Source organism: Caloenas nicobarica, chromosome 2 (genome assembly GCF_036013445.1).
Source record: "Caloenas nicobarica isolate bCalNic1 chromosome 2, bCalNic1.hap1, whole genome shotgun sequence".
Taxonomy (NCBI): Eukaryota; Metazoa; Chordata; class Aves; order Columbiformes; family Columbidae; genus Caloenas; species Caloenas nicobarica.
The window spans coordinates 113,885,910-113,909,286 of record NC_088246.1 but is presented as its reverse complement, the minus strand read 5'-3'; the positions used below and the strand labels follow the sequence as shown (position 1 = coordinate 113,909,286).

The 23,377-nt window shown below is 42.8% G+C and overlaps 1 protein-coding gene across 1 annotated transcript in view; it reads left to right on the top strand.

Moving 5' to 3' along the window:
• The first annotated feature begins 1,152 nt into the window (after positions 1 to 1,152).
• EMILIN2 (elastin microfibril interfacer 2) overlaps positions 1,153 to 23,377 on the top strand; it is a 32,206-nt gene continuing 9,981 nt past the window's right edge. The window contains exons 1-4 of the mRNA XM_065628528.1: positions 1,153 to 1,345; positions 1,517 to 1,639; positions 14,341 to 14,516; positions 16,805 to 18,739. Coding sequence (XP_065484600.1) covers positions 1,221 to 1,345; positions 1,517 to 1,639; positions 14,341 to 14,516; positions 16,805 to 18,739 — 2,359 coding nt within the window. The 5' untranslated portion in view covers positions 1,153 to 1,220. The remainder of the gene's footprint in view (positions 1,346 to 1,516; positions 1,640 to 14,340; positions 14,517 to 16,804; positions 18,740 to 23,377) is intronic.

The window sequence follows — 23,377 nt, the reverse complement described above, 5'->3', positions numbered from 1 at the left end:
ACCTGCCTGTTTCAGCAGGTCGGGGCAGATGATGAGGACCAGGTTCAGCTCAGGCAGGCTGCTGCCTACAGCAGAAGAAAAGGCTTAGCCCTGCTGCCTGCATGTGAGACCTAGAAAGCTCGAGTGGCTGCTGTGGCCATGGGAGGCCCTGGAACAAGTGGGCTGGGTTGGGACTGGTCAGGCTCGGCAGCAGCAGGCACTGCTCCCAAATCTCCTACCCAACCTCTGCTCCACCCAAGGACGGCTCTCTCCCTTCCTTTCCTCTCCTCTGGCAGGAGCAGCCTGCCCTGGCCCAGCCTTGATGCTTTTTTCAGTTTTGCCTGAATCCAAACCAATCGCTCCAAAAGAGCAGGAGCTGAGGAGGACAGAGGAGCCTCCCTGTGGTCTGGACCATAGTGGGACCCATCACAGATGGCCTTGCACGGGCAAGCCGCCCTTGCATGAGCAGGTCACCCACTCAAGGTGCCCGAGTTAGACTGTAACACCTGAGTGAATTTGAACAGCCATCGCTCTCGTGGCCCAGCGAATGGTTCCCTTTGTGAACAATGGCCTACGGCATGTCCCTTGCAGGTGTAGCCACCAGCAGCCCCCCCAGCTCCAAGGGTCGGAACGAGCTGTTGGGCCACGCAAAGTAACACCAACCCTGCGGAGCCAGCGGCGTCGAGCGGGACCACAGGAGCAGCGAGCCCGCCAGAACCTCCTCACACGCGCCGTGAGTCCACGGGGCCCGAAACAGCCCCACTTGCCCGTGGCTCGGGAGCTGCCCGTGGGGGAGAAGGCATGGCCCCCTGCCTGCCCCGCTCTTTCCCAGGGGCCCGACTCTCCCCACATCAGCTTTCCAGTGGGAAAAACGGGCTCGGGGGCGCCCACCGGCCGTCTCGGGCAGGGGACGGGGCGCTAGGGCTGCCCCCGGGGGGTCCCGCTCAAGCGCCTGGGGCCTGCGGCTGCCCCTGCGCGTAGCGCCGCTCCTCCGCGGCCGGGGGCGAGAGCGGGGCGGGGGGCCGGGAGCGAGCGGGGCCGCGGCAGGGGCCGGGGCCGGCCGGCCGGGCGTGGGGGGGAGCGGCGCCTCGGCCGGAGCGGGGTGCGGAGCCGCCGCGGAGGGCGGAAACGGGGTGGGGGGGATTTGCGTCAGTCAGGGAGCTGGGAGCGGGCGGGACGGACGGAGGGACAGACGGACGGAGGGAGCCCGCGGAGAGGCAGCGGCCCTCCCCGCTCGCCCCATGGAGCTGTGCCCGGGGTTCCCGGCGCCCACGGGCTGGGCGCTGCCGCTCCTCCTCGCCCTGGGCGCCGGGCTCAGCCACGCCACCCCGCACCTGCGGTACAGCCGGCCGGGCTCCCGCAGCAAGTGAGTACCGCCCGCCCCGGAGGGGGCCGCGGGAGCCGCTGCCGGCGGCGGGGCGAGCCGGGGCGGGCTGAGGCGGGTGGGCTTGCGGGCTGGGGCAGCCGGGGGCCCGGGGCGGGCGGGCCCCCTCCTGCCGCTGCCCGTCCCTGACGGCCCTTGCCTTTTCACCCCCAGGAACTGGTGCGCCTACATAGTGAACAAGAACGTGAGCTGCTCGGTGCTGGACGGGACGGAGAGCTACGTCCAGGCCCAGTACAAGTGCGCCTGGAACCAGTTCCCCTGCCAGCCCACCCCGGTGTAAGTAGCCGAGGGTGCGACCTCGGGAGGGAAAGCGCTCGGCCACCCGCTGCTGAGTCCCGGCGGAGAAGCGGTCGCTGCCGCTTGCCTCGGGCTGTTCCCGGCTCCCCAAAGAGCGTATGGCCAAGGCAGGAGGACGCGTACCGCCCTCTGGTCCCCAGCGCGCCCCGGACAAAGCGCTGACTCTTGTTGCGAACATCAGGCTGCCGAAGCTAATTAGAGCCAGACTGAGCGCCTCGCTGGTCCGAGCAGCCGGTCCGCTGCGCGCAGCCCGGGGGCCGCTGGGCTGGCACCCCTCGCCTGGCCGCGCTGCAGCAGGGGGAGCACCCAGGCTGAGCATGGGCGGCGGGAACGCCAGCACCTGCTGGGAACACACCTCCGCACCCTGCCCCGGGTTTGCCAGGGTGCCGCGGTGCTCAGAGCCGGTTTTGTGGTTGCTCGGTGTTGCTGGGTCGGTGCGTAGCGGCGAGGGAGAGCCAGGAACGCGAGCCAGCGCGTTTGCAGCCTGTGTGCGTATCCCTGTCAGCTGTCCAGCGAGGAGAGCAGCCAGCGCAGGGGTTTCTGCAGGGGGTAGCACAAAGTCACTTGTTTGATTTTCAGCTTCCTGCTCTTGAGTGTGACCATGTGGTAGCCGGCAGAGTGACCACCTACAGCACAGTGTGCTGGAGTGAGGCCGTGTGAGCCCGCAGGTACAGCAGGAGTCACGGAACAGCTGTGTGTCGCTTATCTCCTGGCTGAGCCCAGGCAAATCCCCTTTCCTCAGTTTCCCCACTTTAAAAGCAGTAGTATTTACACACTTCTGTTTGAAAGCTGTAGGTGATAAGCACTCCGTGAAACCATTTTACCTTGCCCAGAAGTCAGTGGAAAGACACTCATAGATTTTCATGGGGTTAGGCTCAGAGTTGGACTGAGGATTCTTTTACAACAAAGAATAACTAGTTTCTATTTTGACATGAAGCAGTGAGGGTGAGACTGATGCTGCGAGGTCCCAGGTGCTACTGAAACAGACTGCAGACATCAATGGCACTGCCGCCCGGGGGCCTGTGACAATAGGTATTGGGCGTATGGCATTCGAATGCACTGTTTTCTGTTTGGGTTGTTATTTTATGTTTAAAAAATAGCTTTTCTCTATTGGAGTACATAAACACTAGAGTTTGAGGGAAATAACAAAGGCAGCAGACAGCTGAGTAACACCATCTTGTGTAATTTCGCTTGTTTCTCTTTGGAGTGTTGAACTGGCAGTTTTGGACTTCTGACTGATCTTATGGGCTGCGTAATGGGGTTTGCCCTCTGTCTTGTGGAGTCTCGGTAGTGGAGCCCTGGAGGAGTGAGGAGTGGTTGAAACCGAGCTCTTTGAACACATAAATCACTAAACATTAAGATAAGGAATGTCAGAGGCAGTAAATTAAGATTTTCTTGAACTATCTGCTAGTAGATAATGAAGAAAGTGCAAAGGCGTTGCTTCCAGCTCAGAAAATTCCTGAACTGAGAACTGCTGGAGTGGGTGAGATCTTTGGCAGGAGTCAGAAGGGGAAGCCCAGCTCGAGCAGGGGGCTGGACTGGGTGACCTCCAGAAGTCCCATCTCTTCCAGATGACTCTTTGAAGTGGCATTGTCTGTCCTTGTGCTTCTCCTAAACATCTGGAGTTGGCTGATGTCAGGGCGAGAATATGGGGCTAAACAGACATTTGGTCTCGCTTGCTGTGGCCCATCTCATGGGGTTTTTTTTTGTTCTTTTGAGAATGGAATTAGATACTTATCATAAGTCTTTGTTTCCTTAATTTGACTTTCTTTCGTGAACATCCCTGTTATTTTGTTCATAACTGCAACTGCAAAGTTAATTCCTTATTCTTAACATATAACATTTTAACTACTTACCACAGCACCAGCTGATTAACACTGAAAGCAGCTGGAATATCAAAATCTTGAAATCTTATTATGTCCAAAACTCTCTGTTCATAGACTCTGACTTTTATTTTTCTGTCTGTTGCTGATACATGCATTCTCTTAGTGGCAGAGTAAGAAAGTAACGAATCCAAAGCATTTGAAATACCCGGTTTAAATCCTGCAAACTCCTGTGACCAGGAGTAACTTCATTCCTGTGAAAAATACTCAGTAGGAGTAGTGGTCTGAATAACAAAACGTGTTTATGTATGTTTGTTAGCTAATGTTGACAAAAATAGGACAGGAAAGAGCTATAAAGGCAACAAAGAAATGACTGTGAGGACTTTACTGAAATTATCTTTTTTTCCTTTATACTCTTACATAGAGAAGTTAAAAATGAACTAAATAGGAGATATTCATCAGAATAAACTACAGTCCCTGTGTCATCTCCTTCCGATACCCAAGGTTCATCTGAGAGCTCATTCTGCTGCAAACAGTGGGCACAGTGAGATCCAAATCAAACAAAGGATTTGTTAACTATATCATAGCTGTATGGGTTTTATTAGTACTTAAGTACTATTAGGGCTTTTTTTTTGTCAGTCACTGGATTTACTATTGATTTAAATTAGTTTAAGACTAGGTTTAAAGAGTCCTTCTAGTGTTTAGGTGCAGTCTAGGTTATGCATAACATTTACTTAAATTAAAAAGCTCACTGCATTTTATATGAGTGTGTTTCACTGCCTTAAACATACAGTGTATTCCTGAATTCCATGTGTTCTTCACATACAAGAAAGTGTGTATTTCTATTTAGAAACAGAAAGCTCTGTTGATTAAGCATAAAAATCATATGCGTACATGAACCCTTTTTATCTACCCTTTAGGCCCATTAAAATATCATTTGTCTGGAAAAATATACGCTGTCGGAATGACTGCACTTCTGGGAGTGTTAACTGTAATTGGAGTTTGGCTACAGGGTTTATTTCCTGAAATGTTAAGTTGAAATTAAGGAAATTATTACACTTCATTGTTTAAGTGCTTTATAGGTATTTAGGCTTGGTAGTGCGTTTCCTCACTGAAAAATTAGTGAATGCTTTGGCTGATTAAGGTGCCAAGGATAAATGTGAGTTGAAGTGTGGCTGCTCAAGAGATAGGAAGAGAGAGAGTAGAAAGAAAAAGCAGAAGGGCCCTTTGAAGTATATTCCCTTTGTAGTATGGGGGGCTCCTGATTTATTTTTCTTGAAACTGCAGCTAGCAAAGGAGGGAGTAACTTTGTTATTAGTGGGCCATTGGACTGAAAGATACTTATACAAAAATATTAGTGTTTTTACCCACTGAAAAAGAGCTTGTATGTTTTGGAATTTAATATAGCTTCATAAATAACTGACTCCTTCCCCACTTCTTTTGTTGTGAATTTCCTTTCCTAGCTTTCTTATGAATGGATTAGTAACTTTATTAGTTACAAATTTCTAATAATTCTAATTGTGTTGTCAGATTCTAAAACAAAAATGTGTTGCCCTTCTGGCTATATCCTACACACTCTTTAGGCTTGTGGCTTCTCTGGGGCATCCTCTAGTCAATGTATCTGCTTCAAGGTAGGATGTTGTTACATCAGTGGTTTGCCTCTTGCGCTGTAGAGTGTGTTGGGACACTGGGCTGTACCATAGGTGCTCCAATTATGGCCCATTTTGGGGCAAACCTGCTTTCATTTTAAATTTTGGAGTGAACTGAAGCGCCGAAGCAGAGCGATGTTTTCTGGCTTTCCATCTTTGCTACAGAACTGGCAAATGGGACTTCCCCGTACAAGGTAGGAAATCAAATAGTGAAAAATTTAGACTGGCAGGAACCTCTGGAGGTCACGCAATCCCCCCATAGCCCCCAGCTAACAGCAGAGCAAGCTTCAAAGTTAGATCAGGTTGCTCAGGGTCTTGAAGAACGATGGTTTTATCAGTTCTCCTCATTAATTCTGCTCATGTGAGTGAAGGCGTTTGTGTGCTTAAGTGTATAACGAGTCAGGTCACCTGTCCTTAGCTTGTGGGGAGCGGATTTCATGATTTAGTGTGAGCTTCTCAACACTAATGATAAACGCATAATAAGCAAACTCATTATTTCACCAGGTTGCATGTACTTAGAAAGTGATCAAGGAAATGATGAATGAATCAATAGCTAAATTAGCAAGCATTTCCAAACCTCTCATTGAGCAATGTTTTCCAACTTCTTGACATTTAGTACTTTCAAATGACCATAAATAAGCCCACTGCCAAACTAATCAAGGTTTTAATCATTGCCAAGAGGAAGATTTAAGGCAAAAGATTGAAGTAACTTTAGAGACTGTTACTGCTCATTTTCTGCAATCATAAATATCAAGATATATGACTATACTATGTAACACAACTTTTAATAAGCAGTGTTAAATGTTTATTAATAAAATAATATTGAATAAAAGTGGGGATTTTATTACTGAAAAACAGCGTATCAGTCTTCCAGTTCAAGCTAAATGGCTTCATCGATTTTTTTTTTTTTTTTTTTTTTTTTCCATTTTCTGGCAACCCCAGAACGACCTGAGTGGAACACATCAGCCTCAGACTAAGAGCATGTAGGAAATCCACATGTAGGATATCCACATGTGGTTTTCAACCCTTCAACAGTCTCAATGTATTTTTCTCTGAGACCGTTCAGTTGCTAGGAATTAAGCATACAGAGCAGTGTGAGAGTGCTCAGCACCAGGCAGGATCAAACCTAAGATACACAAGTCAGCACAGGTCAGAGCCTGTTTGTCACTGGATTCTAGCAATGCATGTGTCATGAGAAAAACTTTCAGGATGCACAGAAACTTGATGGGAAAGTGAGGGTTGTTTAATGTTTCCCCTCCAAATATCTAGAAAGATCTTTAGGATTTTTTTTTTTCCAACTTAGTATGCAGAATTTCTTTGTACAGGCTCCAGCTAGCTGACTACATAGGGAGGTTAGCCTAAGGGGTTCTGCATTGAAAACAGTAAGGAAACTTAACTTCAGAACGTGCTTCAGTTTCCTGGAGTGCTTGTTTGAAAATCTTTGAGCGCCTGCTGGGTGTGGTAAACTTTCCTGGCTGTCTCCTCAAGCCTGAAATTGTGCATCTATCTCTGCCTCCATGTACTGAACGCAACAGAGTCTTTCTCCTCTGGGAGCTGGACACAGAATTTTCATTTCACACATCATTCGAGTTTGCTGCAATAATTCAAAAAAACTGCTTCTCAGTTCCTGTTAATGTAAATAAATGGAGTTTTTTTGCTTTTATTGTTTGAGAAATGTGTGACCTGGAGGTTTGGGGTCTCTTCTGTTAAGCACCAAACTGTTGCCAAAACAGCAAATTATTAATCTTAGGGAGCTGCTGACCTGTTCTATTCTGACCTGCTGACCTGGCTTATTCTGTCTTCAGTCACCCAAATAACCAGGGAGTATTCTGCACCATTAGAAAGAGGGCAATGCCAGTTTTACACGTTGTAGATTATTACTCCCATCTGACTTCTTTTTTGCATTCACATCTCATCTTTCTCTCTCCCGTGGTTCACTTTTGACCTGGTGTCTTGAAAAGTATCAACTCTCAGAGCAATGCAGCATTTTATTCATAAAGTTAAGGTCCTAGTTAAGACCACACGTTAGCTTTTGCATTCATCGAAATATTGGTTATCTTATGCTGTGCATGTTTTCACATATTCTGTCAGCAGTAGCTCTTTCTTGGCGTGATCCTAGCAGTAAGCTTCTTTCATGGGCAGAGAAGCAGAAGAGATACCACTGGAGCTCAGTTTCTCAGAAGCAGTGCTCTGCATCCTCACTCAACTTTCCCACTGACGTAAGATGAGAAACTTGGTCCCTGCTGCTGGGAGAGGTGGGTGAGGGTGTTGTTAAAACATCACCTGTTGCAGAGTTACTTTCTGCTCCATCACTTTTAGACTAAATCACAGTGCTGCTCTACAAAGTTCTTCTGAAAGGGTGCATTAGGAAGAGTGTGACCAGCAGGTTGAGGGAGGTTCTCCTCCCCCTCTACTCTGCTCTGATGAGGCCACATCTGCAGTACTGCATCCAGTTCTGGGCTCCCAGTTTAAGAAGGACAAGGAATTACTGGAAGGAGTCTGTCAGTGGGATACAAAGATGATTAGGGGTCTGGAGCATCTTTCCTATGAGGAGAGACTGAGAGACCTGGGTCTGTTCAGCCTGGAGAAGAGAAGGCTGAGAGGGGATCTCATCAATGTTTATAAATATCTCAAGGGTGGGTGTCAAGAGGATGGGACCAGACTCCTTTCAGTGGTGCCCAACGATAGGATGAGGGGCAACAGACACAGGCTGAAGCACAGGAGGTTCCATCTGAATATGAGGAGAAACTTCTTTACTTTGAGGGTGCCAGAGCGCAAACAATTTTGAAACACTGTCTGCTTGCCTTTGATAATGTATATTAGGGCCTGATTATTATATTATATAAAAGACCTGACCGTGGCCTTTCTGGAATTTCAGTTGAGATGTTTGTGGCTGGTGCAGGCATTGGGCTAGTGGTTAAAGTCATTGGCATGTTTTTTTGAGGAAAAGTAGTTCCCCAGACCCCAACATTTGCAAACACATGTACTGACCTTTTTTATATAAATTTTGGAAAGCAAAAAAGCCAGCTAAAGGAAGAGTAGCAGTGGAAAGATAAGACTTAAGTCCATCTGTGAGAAGCAGCTTAGTGTCTCTAATGCCAGATGAAAACCAAAAACAATTTTAGGGTTCAGTAGGATTCTTTTAAAATAGATTTTTGCTGCAACATATAATTGAGATTTATTACCGACTCCATGGTTTGCTTTCATTTAACGTCTAGGCTTCTGTAGGCTAATCTACTGTCAAAACGTCTTTTCGCTGCTTGCCATAAATGCCTTAGGATAAATTCTTAGTAAGACATATTTTTGTCAAATTAAGCTCATCCGTGGGCTGGAACACAAGCTAGCTGCCAATGCTGCCATGCAGTAGCAAGGTTATAAAAGAAAAAAATCCAGAGGTGGGATTTGACTTGCCCTGGCTTCAGCTATCTGCCCTACAGGGGGATGAACGTGAGCAGGGGAGCTTAGACACCTGCAGGAGAGGTGGCTCAAGTGCAAGTCGACAGTGTCCAACATGCTCTTTGGGTAATCAGATGTAAGTAATGACTTTAGGACGAGATGCAGCCCCATTTCGACTCTGCTGGTTGTATTGGCTGTACTTCTGTTGGCAGTAAGGGAAATACAGACAATTAGCACCTGTCCATACCTACAGAGTAGGCACCTGAAATTCAGGCGTGTTGAAAATCACTGGTACAGACAATTGCTAAAAGTCTCTGTGGTTTCAGTGGAACTGGGATTTCTGCCACCATTTGTAGGGGCTGCAATTAGGCCTGCACTTGTGGGAAACAGAAAACTTGGGATCAACTGATTCTAGTGTAGTGATGAAATGGTATAAATGGCCAATTTAGGTATATTTTCAGCAGAAGCCTTTGCAGCCTATAAAATTTTAAAAAACCCCACACTTGGTCAAAATATAATTGCATTTAATTGTATACCCTAGGTAGTATTTTTTCTGGGTAGGGAGTGGGGGTGTCTATGTGTTACTTCAGCACTCCCATTACAATATATTGGAGATTTGGACATGCAAGAACAGAGTATATGATTTACAAAGAATGGATCTACATTCAATAAAAGCATTAAATAGTGCAGATTCGTTATCTTCTATTCAATAAGACCATGATTTGCAGGCTGCTGAAGTTATGGGACCTATGCCAATAACTACAGAATTTTGGACCAGCCTTGAAGTTTTGTGCTCAGAATAAACATTTTATACGCTGCTTATGTTGAAACATATGCTGACTCTGCAGTCCCTTCCTCACAGTGAGGATGCGGTGGCACTTATCTCCGTGCATTTCCCTAAAGGTTGAATGTTAATATCTAGTTACAGAACCAAGCCATATGTTTTCCCACCAATTTTGTCCGAATGTTTCTGATTTGTTTTATCGCTATTAGGTGACATTCCAAGTATCAGTGCTAACTGCTTCCTTCTGTGGTTTAGCACCATGAGAAAAGTATAGGTCGTTCCCCAGTCAAAATGTCTAGCATTTGCAGCAAACATGTATTTTTAATTAAGTGTTTTCCTGAGAAAATGATTTTCTCTCAAAGAGGGAGAATATTTGAATACTGTTGCCACACTGTACGACTTTATTTCAACTGTGAAATACTTAGGTATTAAAAGTGGATATTTACATGAGTATTCTGAATGTTTTCTCATTTTTTCAGCATGTTGAATTCATAGTGAAGGTAGTAGGCGTTGGTAGTTACAGACTTGTTGTGGAAAGACTCCTAAAAAACAGCTGTTCCTATTTTCTCTGTTGCGAGGCAAGATTAGAGACTGTTGAAATGACCCCTTTATTCATGCTTTCTAAAAGAATGATTTAATTCATAGTATTTAGCTCAATTCAGCAGAAGGATATGACCATCATCTTGGGCTGGAAGCCCACGAGAGGATGGGGTGATTTGGCACAATAAATGCTGGTGTGTTGTATGTAACTTTTAAGCACATAAGAAATTTGGTTTTGCTGTCTTTGCGACACTCGTAAAAATAATAGTGGTTATTAATGCTTACTTGCGTAACAGACATCCAAATCAAGTGGAGGAAGATTTAATGGTTTAATATTTTTAGTTATATTCCAGCACATACAGGCATTAAAGAAGAGCCTCAATTCTTTATGAGACCTAAAAACTTTCATGAATTCTTTTGACCAAATTGCCTCCCTAGGTAACTGTCTGAAGAGTCACACCTACAAGATAAAAGATGTGAAACTTGGGCATGTTGAGTTCTAACCATGTAACTCTACCCAGCTGCACAGAGAAGCAACATTTCCTCTATCCTGCTACACTGAGTGCGTTTTGTGTGTTCTGTATGTTTGTGTTTGCATGTTCTATGTTTGCTGTGACTGTGAATGAGCAACTGGAGCCAGAATACCACTTTAAAAAAACTGTTGTATGATCGAGAATCTCCCTTGAGCTGGATGGATGCCACCGACTGTCATTTATCGGTGCACCTGGAGGGTGCCTGCACAGTGACACCATTCCTTGCACGGGCAACATCCACACCTGTGTATGAAGCAGAGCACTGGTAGAGAAGCTGTGGCAATGAAGCTGTGATTTTCGAGAAACTTTTATGTGACTGGATTCAAATTAGCAAAGCGTGAGGATAAGTTCCCAGCCTTACATGACTACTCTTGCTGAAGGAAATGGGAGCAGCTCTGTGATTCCTTCAGCTGGACTGGCAGCGTAGAAGAGCAATAGTTCTTGCTAAATATTAAAATTTTATAATCTCAAATTATAATAATTATATTATTATAAATCTGAGTTTAATTTCAGAGCCAACGACGAGTATATCTGTTTTGTTACCATAGTTCAAGATGTAAAATATGAAAGTTGTTCTACATCCAGATTTTGAGGCATTGTGGTTCTAACTCGTTTTTACTCTGGGAGAATTGTGGTTTAGGATTCAGGTTAGTCTATATTTAATGTACCATCGCTGAAACGAAAACAGATCCAATTCATATATTTGCTTGACCTCTCAGACACACAAGAATTTGTAAGGAATAGACTGCTACAACATTTTAAAAATCGTAGGTACACAGTGTTTGTATTTTATAATTTAGAATGGGAAGAATCTTCTGCATTTCAGATAATTTTTGTATTAAATCATATTAAAACATTTTATGCCTATTGGGATCATGAAACTATGAAGTAAAAAGGAACAAAAGTTTTGAACTTGCTTATTCTATTTTTTTAAGATGGAGTTTTGGAAAGTTTTATAATTTGCCCCTATGAGAAATACTACGCTTGGTTTCTTTTAATTTGTTTATATTCTTCTTTTGTATTTGGCTGTGTCTTGTGATTTATTTTTGTCCGAATGTTGAAGTCATCCGAAGGTGTCAGCATTGATGGACATGACTACAAAGAAAGTATGCAAAGAGAAACTGCTCAAAAGTGTGATAGGAGTGGCAGAAACAGTACACAGAAAATCCTCGTTCTGTAATTTGAGCAAAGAAGTACAGAATTTGCACACAGTATTTGCAAAAGTTGTTCTTATCCTTTTAGAAAATTTGTTTCAGCTGTGTTCTTAAAACTTAGTTAGGAGAAAACAGATAAATATATCTTAATGGTGTTTGAAGGCACTGAAAATACTGCAATTTTCAGGAAGGAGTTTGGCCCTGAAAGCCTAGAGAGGAACACACACAAAGCTTGGAGCAGTCAAGTGTTTGATAGAAATCAGATAAAAGTATGTACAACCATTTGCCACATGTGGAAATTGATCTGGAAGTCCAAAGCTCCCATTTCAGTAATGTGGTGGTTGTGAGAGAGGTTGTAATGACTCCCAAACCACCTCAAAACACTCAAGTATCTCGCTAATCCTGTCACTCCTCTCACTGTAGCAGCTAACTGGAAGGACAGGAATCAAACTGAAATTACCTACAAGAGATATGGTTTAATACTTCAGATAAGGGAGAAGGAAAAGGACATTCCTGGGTGGCCAGGATGTCGTCTTTTCCAGTTGTACCATCTAAATTGCACTCTTCTATTTAATTTTTAAAGCACTTGACCTTGGGGATGTCTGTACTTTACATTTGTAAGCAGGATTCAGCAGATGTTTCAGTGAAAATTGTAAAAGAAAATTATGAGCTGGAGTGCAGCCTACAGCTGTTTCATATACGCTGTTGTGAAGGTAAAAAGCGAGTGGAAACCTACTCTGAGTTTACGTGCTCCAAGCAGAACCGAAAAGCTGAAAACTACAGCAAACCACTTCAGTTATGGGCAGCTAGAAGATTTATAGCCTAGTCTGCCCCTGCCTTCCTACGAAGACTCACAGGAGAAGAGAATCCAGAGAATCTTATTAGAAGAAACTACTCTCTGCCCCCAAAATAGTTGGAAAGAATATGACATTGTCTTTAGTCAAAGTAGCTTTTTCCCCTTAAATGAGAAGTTGTGGATAAAGTAATAACGCAAAAGAACACTGAGTATTTCCCGAATGCAAAAATTAGAATATATTGTTGGCAGAATTGGGAAAGATGTGGTTGGAAAAGAAACAAGTTCATAATTAGTAGTTAGCGTTTTAATCCCCTTGCCCTGAGTTTGCTAAGCAGCTTACCAGAACAGAGACAGTAAATGGCTATCAGATGTGGGATGCTATATTAAAACTATGTTTCTGAAGGTGAAAGATGCTGAATAAAAAAACCCCACAGAATTATTTCAGCAATTATTTGCATGCATGGCAAGAGAAGCTTCGGAGAGTAGCAGTTCAACTCTTACTCTGTGACTTTCAATAGAAACTCTTTCACAGTCAGTGTATGATTTAACTCTTTCCATTTGGTAGCTGGTTACTGATTATTTTTAAACAATAATGTTTTTTACCTATTAATACAAGAAAATGTTTACTGAAACACATAGTTGATTTTTTTTCTGTAATAGCATGGCTGCTCCTGGTGCCCATTCTGCAGTGTGTCCTCTCTGTCCCAAAATATGCTCCCTGTGAGCCCAGCCAGGCTACGAATGAAATCTGTTGCAGAGCTCCTGTTGAGTCCTTCCTTACCATCTTGTATTTCTTCAGCTTGTATCACTACTTTGGGGACACATCAGCTGTGAAGTGAGTCTGTCCTTCAGTAATGAATGCAAATTGTTGTTCTAATCTGAAATAATCTTAAGAGAAAAAGATCTATAAGTGTGATAGGTTATAGTGAGGTTAGCACTATGATACTAGTTTTATTAAGAGAAAGGAATTCACTTTGAAGTAGAAATTGAGGTAACCTTTTTGCTTCTATTGCAGTATGTGTTCCAAGTATACCAATTTACAGAGCTCAGGTGACAATTCTGTGTTTTATTTATTTTCCTCATCTCTCAATCCAAAATGAACTGTACCTTAAATTGATTTAGTTTTTATAAAATAAAAACTGTGTGTGCTCTGGCGGGGTAGCATGATGTTTGGCTGCAGTTGGACATGGAGTACGTGTGCTGAAGGGAAGTTGTGGAAGAAGTCTGTGGTTAAAGAAAGTTGCACTACCAGAATCAGTTTGTCATTTATTAACTTTTGAGTGATTAATCATGGAAACATAAGGTTGTATGTACATAACGTACACGTAGGTTTGTCTGTAAGACCCTCATCTTAAGTGGGGCAGTGAAGTAGGAAAAAGTTGATTCCTTCGTTGGTCATAGCCTTTCACCTGACTCCTCCTTTCATGTCCTTATCTGAATCCTTTCATGTTCTTATCTGACTCATGCTTTCAGCACTTTGTCCTTCCCTGGAATATCCCTCCTAGCTTTGGCTGCTCCGCACACACAGATTCTGAGGAATGGTTCAAGTGGAGACTGTGGGAAGACAAGTGGGACAAAGCAGGCAGAAACATTTTTTGATGTCAAGAAGAGCTGCTGCCAGCGCAGCCCCATGGGTGGGTTTGTAAGGAAAAGGCAGTAAGAGGGAAAACGTTTTCTATTTATAGAGTCATCCACTGGCGGTCATTGCTACACTCAGCAGTGTCTGATGAGACAAACCTTCATTTCCCACAACACGTTATCCCTCTGCTCACGCAGGAAAGCCCTTGTTGCTATGGCCATATTTGCTGTCCCTGGCATGGCTGTGTTGAGTGCAGGCAACTTTAAAACCAAGGCAGAAATATTTGTTCCTTTGATGTTTGAAGGAGAAAATGAAGCATGTATGAAATTAATTGATTTTCATTAAAAAAAAAAAGATCTAATTTTAGGTTTAATCTAAATAGCAGATTAGGTTACAGATCGCTTAAAATGCTGTCTTTTTTGGCAGATACCGAATGAGTTTCAGACCTCGGTACACAATTGCTTATAAGACGGTAACAGAGCTGGAATGGAGATGTTGTCCTGGCTACAAAGGGGAAGACTGCAGAGAAGGTCCAGCAGACAAGCCAAACGCTGCCCGTCGTCCTGCAACACCAGCAAAGGCTGTCGTGAAGAAAGGCTTGGGTAACTTTTTGTTTGAATTTTGGTATGCGTGATCACGTCTGGGTTCTTGTTTTGTCTTTTAAGTACGAGAACCATTATGGTTTCTATTAAACCTGACCAGTGGCAGGTACAAAATCCATATGGAAGACACTGTGTGGTGGGCAAATAATAGCCAGGCAATAAGGGTCTTGATACAGAGAATTTCCTAAAGAATAAGACGGCTGGATATAGAAGACTGGCCATAAATGTTAAGTTTTTTGTGGTTTCTTCAATGTTCAGGGGAAAAAAAAAAGATAAATTTGAGAGGAACGGTGGTTAAAACAAAAAAGAACAGGTACTAATGTTAATGATATATAATGCTCCCTACAAGTTTCACAGTGTTTTGTTTGCTTAAGGGCTTGTGCAGATTTTACAGATTCACATTAGATTACCTGCCTTTAGGATTAAAGGATAAGGGAGTGATAAGGCTCAGTTGCTGAAAAAAATACCTTAAAGAATGAATGACGCTTGTTTGTATGAGATAGTGTCTTCTGAAAGGGTAAGAGAAGTGCTGTTCCTGCACTACTGTGCCTTTTCTGCATTAACAAAAAATGATAAAGACATGTTTCCTTCTGAAGGACTTTTTCCCAACATCATTGGAGATTAGTATCATGTATAGTGCTTAGATTTTCACTTGTGTTTTTTTGTGTAGTGGAGTGGGCTGGGACTGAATACATGGTTTTAAACCAGTCCTATAGATTATATCCCTGCTTTAAAAATAAGCTTTTGAAATATTTTGTTAGCCCACCGAAAATATTATTTCCAAAAGATTATATTAAAACAGTGATATCTTTAGGTAACTTGCACAATGCTAACGTCTAGAGATTTTTCTTTCTGCTCTAGTCCTTAAATAACTGTAATTCAAAGCAAAAATAGACCAGCATGTATGTAATAGCTACACTCCGTGTGTGCATACTTTTTTATTATTAAAGGAATCTGCCACCCTGCCAGTCTTGAAGAGTACATTTGTGACTTCCTCCTTCTTTGTAATGTCTTTAAGCTGAAATCCAGTTTAAAGCTAAGAAAAATCCCAGCTGTGTGTCCTTCAGACCCTATCTCAGTGTTGCTCCCCACTGTATATCTATGATGCATAGCTTGGAACCAGTGCTAAAATTCTTTCATCTGAAGATTTAACTATTAACACCACTCTAACACAATATAGTCACAATTTGACAGGGAACTTTTCTTACCTTTAGTTGTTTACTTGTCATCTGAAAGAGTTATTCTAATGCTAACAATTTGTGTGTCTATTTTCTATTGCATTTAAAGCAGTATATTTTCTTAACTTCTGCTTCTTAACTTCATTGTTATAGTTTGGTTTTTTGTTTGTTTGTTTTTAATGTCTATAATAGTATGCCTTAACTGCGCAAAGGTCTTTGGGTTGTAAATTGCATAAAAGATATGCAAAATCACAATTAGGAATATACATTATGTATTTATAGAATTTACCCCACTGTGTATAATGGCAAAGATACATGAGAATATGCAAATAAATATGGTTATGTGGATCTACACATTAAAGTGGTATTAAATGTTTGTTAAATAATTTGTGGTTTAGCTGCAGGTTTGATTAATATTAGATGATTATTCAGGATCACACTCAGTATCTTGAATAACTAGTGTCTTGTTGCTGAGAACCCCAGAAAACAGGACTACAGGGATCTTGAGGGGTCTGTTTATCCAAGCCCTAAGGCAGGATCAGCTGTGTCTGTCCAGCCTCCAGTGGTGGAAATTCTGCTGTTCATGTGGACAATGTTGGAAGAATGGTTTCAGATTAATTACTTGATTTGTGCTAAGTAAAAAGTAGATTGCAGCGAGAAGTCTGCTTCTACTTTTTTTTTTTTTCATTCAAAGAGAATAGGAGCAGCACCTCCCAAATTATTGTCATAGGACATGCTGTGGCTCTAAGGTGATTGTGTTGTGATGTGTATGGATTGATAATGTTCTGTCAAATGTGCCATAGCTTAGATTCATTGCTGAACAAGGAGGGTGTTTCTGCTTCCTAATTTATTTATTTATTGCCATCATAGTATCTTGGCAGGATACTGCCAAGTATACTTGGTCAAGGTGCTAAAACATTTAGTTTGGAGTGTTTTGATAAGGTTTTAATTATAAACAACTGAAAGCAAGAATAGAAAAGGGAACAGCCTTTATACATTTTAAAGCATTATTGGCCTTTAAAGAAAAGTTAAATTAGCCTCTGCTCATTAAACCAGATGACCACTGGAAATATTTACATCCAGTCTTTGTCTGTTATTTCCATGAAACAGACGCAGAACCAACAGAAGTGCCAGAACCTCCACCATATGAAAAGAAAATGCAGTTTCTTGAGGACGAATTGTTTAGACTTACACGATCAGTGCTTGAACTTCAGTCTGCTGTGGCAGGTGTGAATGAAAACCTAAAGTTGACTGTCCAAGAAGATGCTAGTAAGATGCTGGTCACTTGGCTGAACAACCTTTATGACCGCCCAGAGCCTGATAGTGCAGTTGGTGGTGAAACAGACACTATTCATCTGCCTGGACTCTTCAGCAATAAAGATCAAAAAGACCCTTTTATTGATTTTGAAATGGAAGATATAAAGTCTGAGCTAGCTGAGGTCAAAGAAGCCTTGAAGATGAGGAATGACGAGCTGGAGGAACTGAATGGAAAAGTAAAAGGCTATGAAGGACAATTAAAACAACTGCAGGAGGCAGCACAAGGACCTACAATAACAATGCCCAGTGACAATATATATCAGGAATATATAGACTCAAAATTTGAGTCCCTGCGACAGGAAATACTGGATGGATTTGAAAAGAAAATGGCAGATCTGAAGAACTCCTGTGAATACAAACAACAGGACATCCAGGTACATTGTGATGAGAATGAAAATAACTGTTCAGGACTAATAGATGTTATAAAAGGAAAAGAGAATGACTTGAGGAAAGAAATAAATACTCTCCGAACTCAGATTCCATCGAACAAATCCAGTTGTTGCAAGGAGGGTGGGAGAAATGACTTTGACCAACAGATGAAGGATTTAGATAGGAAAATTGACAGAGTTGTGGAAGCACACAGGATCCTGAATGTCAGAATAGATAACGAAATCAGTCGACTGTCAACTCCAGATCTAGAAGACATGTTTGGTGAGAGGCTGGAAGAGCTAGATGCGAGGATGAATGTTACGGAACGAAATGCTGAAGAACATTGCTTTTATGTTGAGGAAACTCTCCGCAGTGCTATAGCTACTGAGGTAGATGAATTGAGAGATGTGTTTGACCAAAAGCTACGGGCGCTAGAAGACAGGCTGGGTGGCACGATTTTAGAGATCGCTAATACCACAGACCCAGATGGAATGTTTATTAATCCGGGGCCCGTCTTGCCCAGTGACGCAGGATTTGCAAATGAGCAGTTTACAGCAGAGATGAATTTCCTGAGGAACAAGCTACTGTCGCTTGAACACCTCTGTGGGCAGAAATGTCAGTCTGCACCACAAGGTGCAGAAGACCTTCAGAAAGAGCTAGAAAATTGTAACAACAAATCCAATCACTTGCTTTTGAAAACAGAGAACAACTCCGTTCTCCTGCAGTCTCTAAATAGCTCTCTTAATGAGAAACTCGACTTAATTAAGGGCAACCAACGTGACATCCAGAAAATGCAGAGAGATGTACGTGTATTCCGATATAGCCTGAATGTCATGGATAAAGATATGAAGAATCTTCAAGATGGCTTAAATAGCTGCAAGGAGCAGCTTCTGGGTATCAATTCTACCTGTAGAAAAACTCAACGAGGCGTCTTCCGAAAAATCGATCAAATGCAGAGGTCATTTGCAAATCAAACTGCTCATCCCAGTGATCATTGCTGTGGTGAAGTGAAAGAGAGACTAGAAGAACTAAATCACCATATCCTGAATGATCTGGGCAAGTGCAAAGAAAAGACCCAAGGTATCCAGGAGGGTGTTTCGGATGTTGAGAGCAGAGTCTCGCATGTTGAAAAAGTTTGTGGCAAGCTGGACTCTGTCTCAGGGAGCTTGCAGAAGATAAAAGAAGGTCTGAATAAGCACGTGAGCAGCTTATGGAACTGTGTCCGTGAAATGAATGGAACTATATCATCTCATTCCACTGATATTTCTGGCCTCAAGAATTCTGTCCAACAGTTTTATAGTCAGGTCTCCAAAATCACCACAGACATTGAAGGCATGATGAAATCTCAGTCTGACACAAGTAAGTTTTTTTTTCTTTTTTAAAGGATTTCTTTGGTTTGTTTTTTCAACTGGCTTTCTTTTATGAATCAATTATAAAGGAGCTAAACAAGGGAGGAAAAATTTAATATTACACAATTTCTACTTTGTTTTTACAGTGACTCTAATTTTGGCTCTTTGCTCTAGAACACCATCGAGAACTTTGAGTGCTTTTTAAAGTATTTTCACAAGAGAAGAATCTAAAAAAAAAGAAGTCTTAATTGCTTTCATGTTTACTTTGAGCCAGAATAAAGAGAGTGGGAAAACTAATATTTTTGGATGGTGCATTTAGAGTGAATTTTAAGTAATAATTATCAGTGGGTGTTATTCCATTTCATTTCATTTGATTTTTTTGTTTTGTTTTATTTTGTTGGGCGGGATTATTCTTGATTCCTCAAGGGAAATCGAAAAGTGAATGGAGAAAAACTAAGTCAAAGGAATTCAAATTTATGATAAGAAAGATTCCTTATAAGTTTTGTTGTTAGCATGAATTAATGATTATAATTCAGCACCAACTCTTTGATTCAGGACTTTGGCAAACAAGCTCTGGCTCTCCCAGAAGTTTGCATTCCCACAATGCAGTTATCAAGTTGGCAGTAGGTGCAAACCCCAGCTGGCAGAGTTTTTACATCTCAGCCGCTTCTGTTCATGTCAGCTCAAATCTACCTCCACAGGTGGTTTAAAGTTTGCACTGGAGCAGCTGAGAAGCAGAGGCGCATTCCCTTTGGATCAAAATGCCATGAAATGGTAATGTCAGTGTCTTGGTGAACCAAGGTTTAGAGACCTTGCCAAATGCCACTCTGTTCCCTCTGTTTTTCTTGCTCCAAATTTCAGCAGCGGGTTGTTTTTCTGAGGTAGTCAAAGTTTACAGAAGGAAGCCAAGTTCCTGTTTCTGTTAGCATGATGCAAAAACATAGGAATTGGAGGCTATTTGAAATTGCACTCTTCAGCTGGTCGATGCTTCTGGTTTTAATTCTGTGTACAAGTGAGAGAAAATAAGAGTGATTTTTGTCACTGGCCCTAAATCAGATGAAGAGGTGCTGAGGGATGAGCCTGTGGGCTGTGGCAGCTGATGGTGGTCGGGTGAGATCAGGTGCAGGACTGTGAGCACTCTTGCTTGCGTGGAGAAGTTTTGCTTCATGAAGGGTCTGAAAGTATTTCTGTGGGGAAGAATATCCTTCACGCTCCAAGGCGGAGACTTGAAAGCCTGTGATAGATGTGTTTCTTTTGATGGTTTAATTGTTCAAAACCAAATGTATTGCAGTACTTGACACAAAAATCCTCCTGACATGAGAAGCTCTTGTGTGAAATTGAAAAAAAAAATGTTTTTCTTCCTTTAAAGGAAGAAGTGAAGGACAATGGAGGGGAGGTGGTAATTCTCAGGTAATTCTTTTGGTGAAATCTTGACTTCAATTCAACAAGGTTAGGACTTTCACCCCTAGATCTTGCAGATGAGGTCCCCATTATGATGTATCTAGATACTCCTGTTTCTCATCCATCTTGCCCAAAATAAATTTGCCCTAGGGACCAACACTGGAGAAAGCTCCAAGATACACGCAGTAATCTTTCTCCTGCTATTTAAAGCAGGTATTCGAGTGGTTGTATTTATCAACCACTATTACAACGTTGTAAATCATGAGAAAGCCTCAGCGCGCCTGGGTTTCCACACATAACACCCGTTCAGGGCAGAGTTCTCCATCCACTGTCGGGTGTTAAAGCCTGGGGAAGGACGGTGCCACGGGTGCTGAGCATCCCTCCCTGCCGTGGGGTGCCTCTGGCCTCCGAAGGGTTCATGCAGCACAGACTCCAGTCCCCAAATGTTTCCAATTACAATAACGCTGTCTGGCACAGCAGCCTGAGTATGTTTCAATGGCTGGAGTAGCAGAAAGATTTTGGCAAAAGAGCCTTTTTTGTCAGTAGTTTGAGAGCCCCATTATGTGAATTTGGTATGGCTTTAACTGTTTTTATGTCTGTGATCCGCAGCATTGTCTGTGATACTGACATTGTTTGAAAAGGAGAATTTCGGTCCTGGCCATAAATTTGTCTTGAGTTTCTTACCTACTATTTGCCAGCGTGTCATAGCATTCATATGATGTAATTTGACTTTGGAAGGGCTGAAACAGAAACAAGTTGTTACTAGTAACAGTTGTTGAGGGCAGTAAGGCAAGGATATGTTGCAAGAAATGCAATGTGTAAATCTTATCAGGCAGTGTGAGCCCATTGCACGGTAAACCTGAGCAAAGTCAAATGACCCTGATATTAGGAATGCGGCTGTGTTTTCTTCCAAATTTTTTATTAGGGAGTTTCAAGTGCCTCAGGCCAAACAAACAAGCCAGGTTAGTGAATGATTGTGTTTCAGATACGGACCCTGAGGCCAAACCCGTGTATTGTTATGGCTTCTGGTGAAGGTAGCGCAGCATCCTGCTGTTTTCCATACCCAAGGTGTTGGCGAGGGCAGGCGGTGGGTCTGCTCTGAGCTCCAGGGGGACCACACACCATGTGCTCGCCAAGGTCACGCAATCCAGCAGCTCTTCGTCCACCTTGAATGGTGACTGCCCCCAGCGCCACGTCTCGTGGGGCGATTTCTTGTTCTCGCTGCGCTCTCTGCATCTCTGCGGGCACGTTTGCTCTTCGCGTGGCACAAAATTGAAAGTGATGTTAAAGTTAGCGGCCTCTTTTAACCTGCTGCCTATTCTTACAAATTAATGAAGTTTTCCAGGGGTCAGAAGTGTGGTCTTGCAGCCAGATGCTGTGCTGGGAATGCAGTTTGCTTTGGTTACAGTTATTTGACCCAAACTCCGGTTCCTCCGGTAATTGTCTCTGTTGCAGGGTTTCAAAAGCAACAGCTAGATGTCGTCTGCTGGAGTTGTGGTCTAAGAACCCAAATGTGTACTCTACATTACAGCATCGATAAAGGGCAACATTAAATCTTAGTGTAGTAGTGAATAAGTGAGTCATATAGTCGGTTCCTCTAGGCTCCCTGTGAGCTTGTGCAAAAGGGTAATTTGTAACTTAATTGCAAATCCCTTTGGCATCTATAAGAAAATTCCAGTCAGATCCTTTTGGCGTCTTGTGAGTGCAGTGACAGATTCCTTTACTTGCTAGTTTGTTTTACACACTTTGTTTCTGTATGTTTTGGGGTTTGAGGAGCATGTGGCTGGGGCAAAACGATCCTAGAAACAGCTACACCCCAAAGATCCACCCGCCTCATCCCTCCAGGTCGCTGCTTGTCTTCCTTCCCAGCAAATCATTTCAGCTTCAGTGAAGTAAATTGCAGGTTAAGGCTGCCTGGCTGAACAAACTGTATAAAATACAATAAAATAAAATATATTTAAAAGGGAGAGGAAGACAAAAGCATTCTTATTTTCAGCCGAGGAGGGAAACCTTTCCTTCTGTTTCAGTTGCAGATGGGAATCTGAGAGCTGAAGCGCTTGTCTGACATGGTAACCAAGTTGTCACTGACACCGGTGATGACAACCAGAGCAGCAAGGCCACTGTTTGAGGATCTCAGCTCTGCTCTTTGCCTTCCCAGATAGATGGGAAGATGATGGGGAAGATTTCTGTGTTGTCCACTGCTCAGCAAAGTGATATTCAGCCCAGCCTTCATTGGGGGTTCATTTTCTCGCTGCCATGTGAACTGAAAACATATGTTATGGAATTCAGCATCAGGACAGGGTGGCTCCAGTGTTACCATCTTTGTCTAGTGATTTATTGGTATTTTGTCTTGCTATGCTGCATATCGGTAGAAGAGGCCAAACAAGTTGGCAAAGATGGAAGACCAGATCCCTCTCAACCCACACTTATCTGACTTCTGGCACTTTAAGTTGAGCTTTAGGCAGATAATTTTGGATTTAGCTTTTTAAAGATGTAGTTGGATAATTCTGAATATTGCCATGTTGATGCTGCATGCAAGGAAGCAGTTTGCACAGGATACAGGATTTGAGCTGTTGATTGTTACTTAAAGGATTAGAAAAGCAAGCAGACAACCGTATTCATTTTCCATGTGTCAGCTCAAGTCACTGTCTTAATAAGCTCAGCTCAAGAGACTCGAGAAATGACAAATATGTGCATCCCAAGGTAACGTATTTTGTCAATTTGTGGTTTGAATGAGGCTAATATGAAGATCTTCAGTTGAAGGTCTAAATCTGTGCCACTGTGGACAGAAGGTGTCTCACTAAGTTAACTCTGTTAAACAATTCACTTTGATACTTTAAGCCTTTTTTTAAAAAAAGAAATTATAATTTTTTTTAATCGTGGTATTTTTACAAAGATAATTTTAATTGGAGTAAAGTGAACTTTTCACTCCTTAGTCCTCTGCCTCGTGGATAGAGTTACTGAGTGAGCTTCAGTCCAGCTTCGTGGTGCACTGTTCGTGTAAGTTTCAATTCTCATGACAGTTAAAGTCAGCCAGCAAAGCTCAAGAAGATTATTTTTTTCTGGTAGGCGTATCTAGCAAAGGAATGCAGGTGGTGCGAGACTGTGACTTCAGACAGGTCTCCCAGTGCTCTGGAAGGCTTATGTGGACTTTATATGAGACTGAAAACCAGAAACGAGATTCACAGGGATAAAGCGCAGGTGCTGAGTAGTCACGAAACAGCACATGGGTTGTCAGTGACACCGT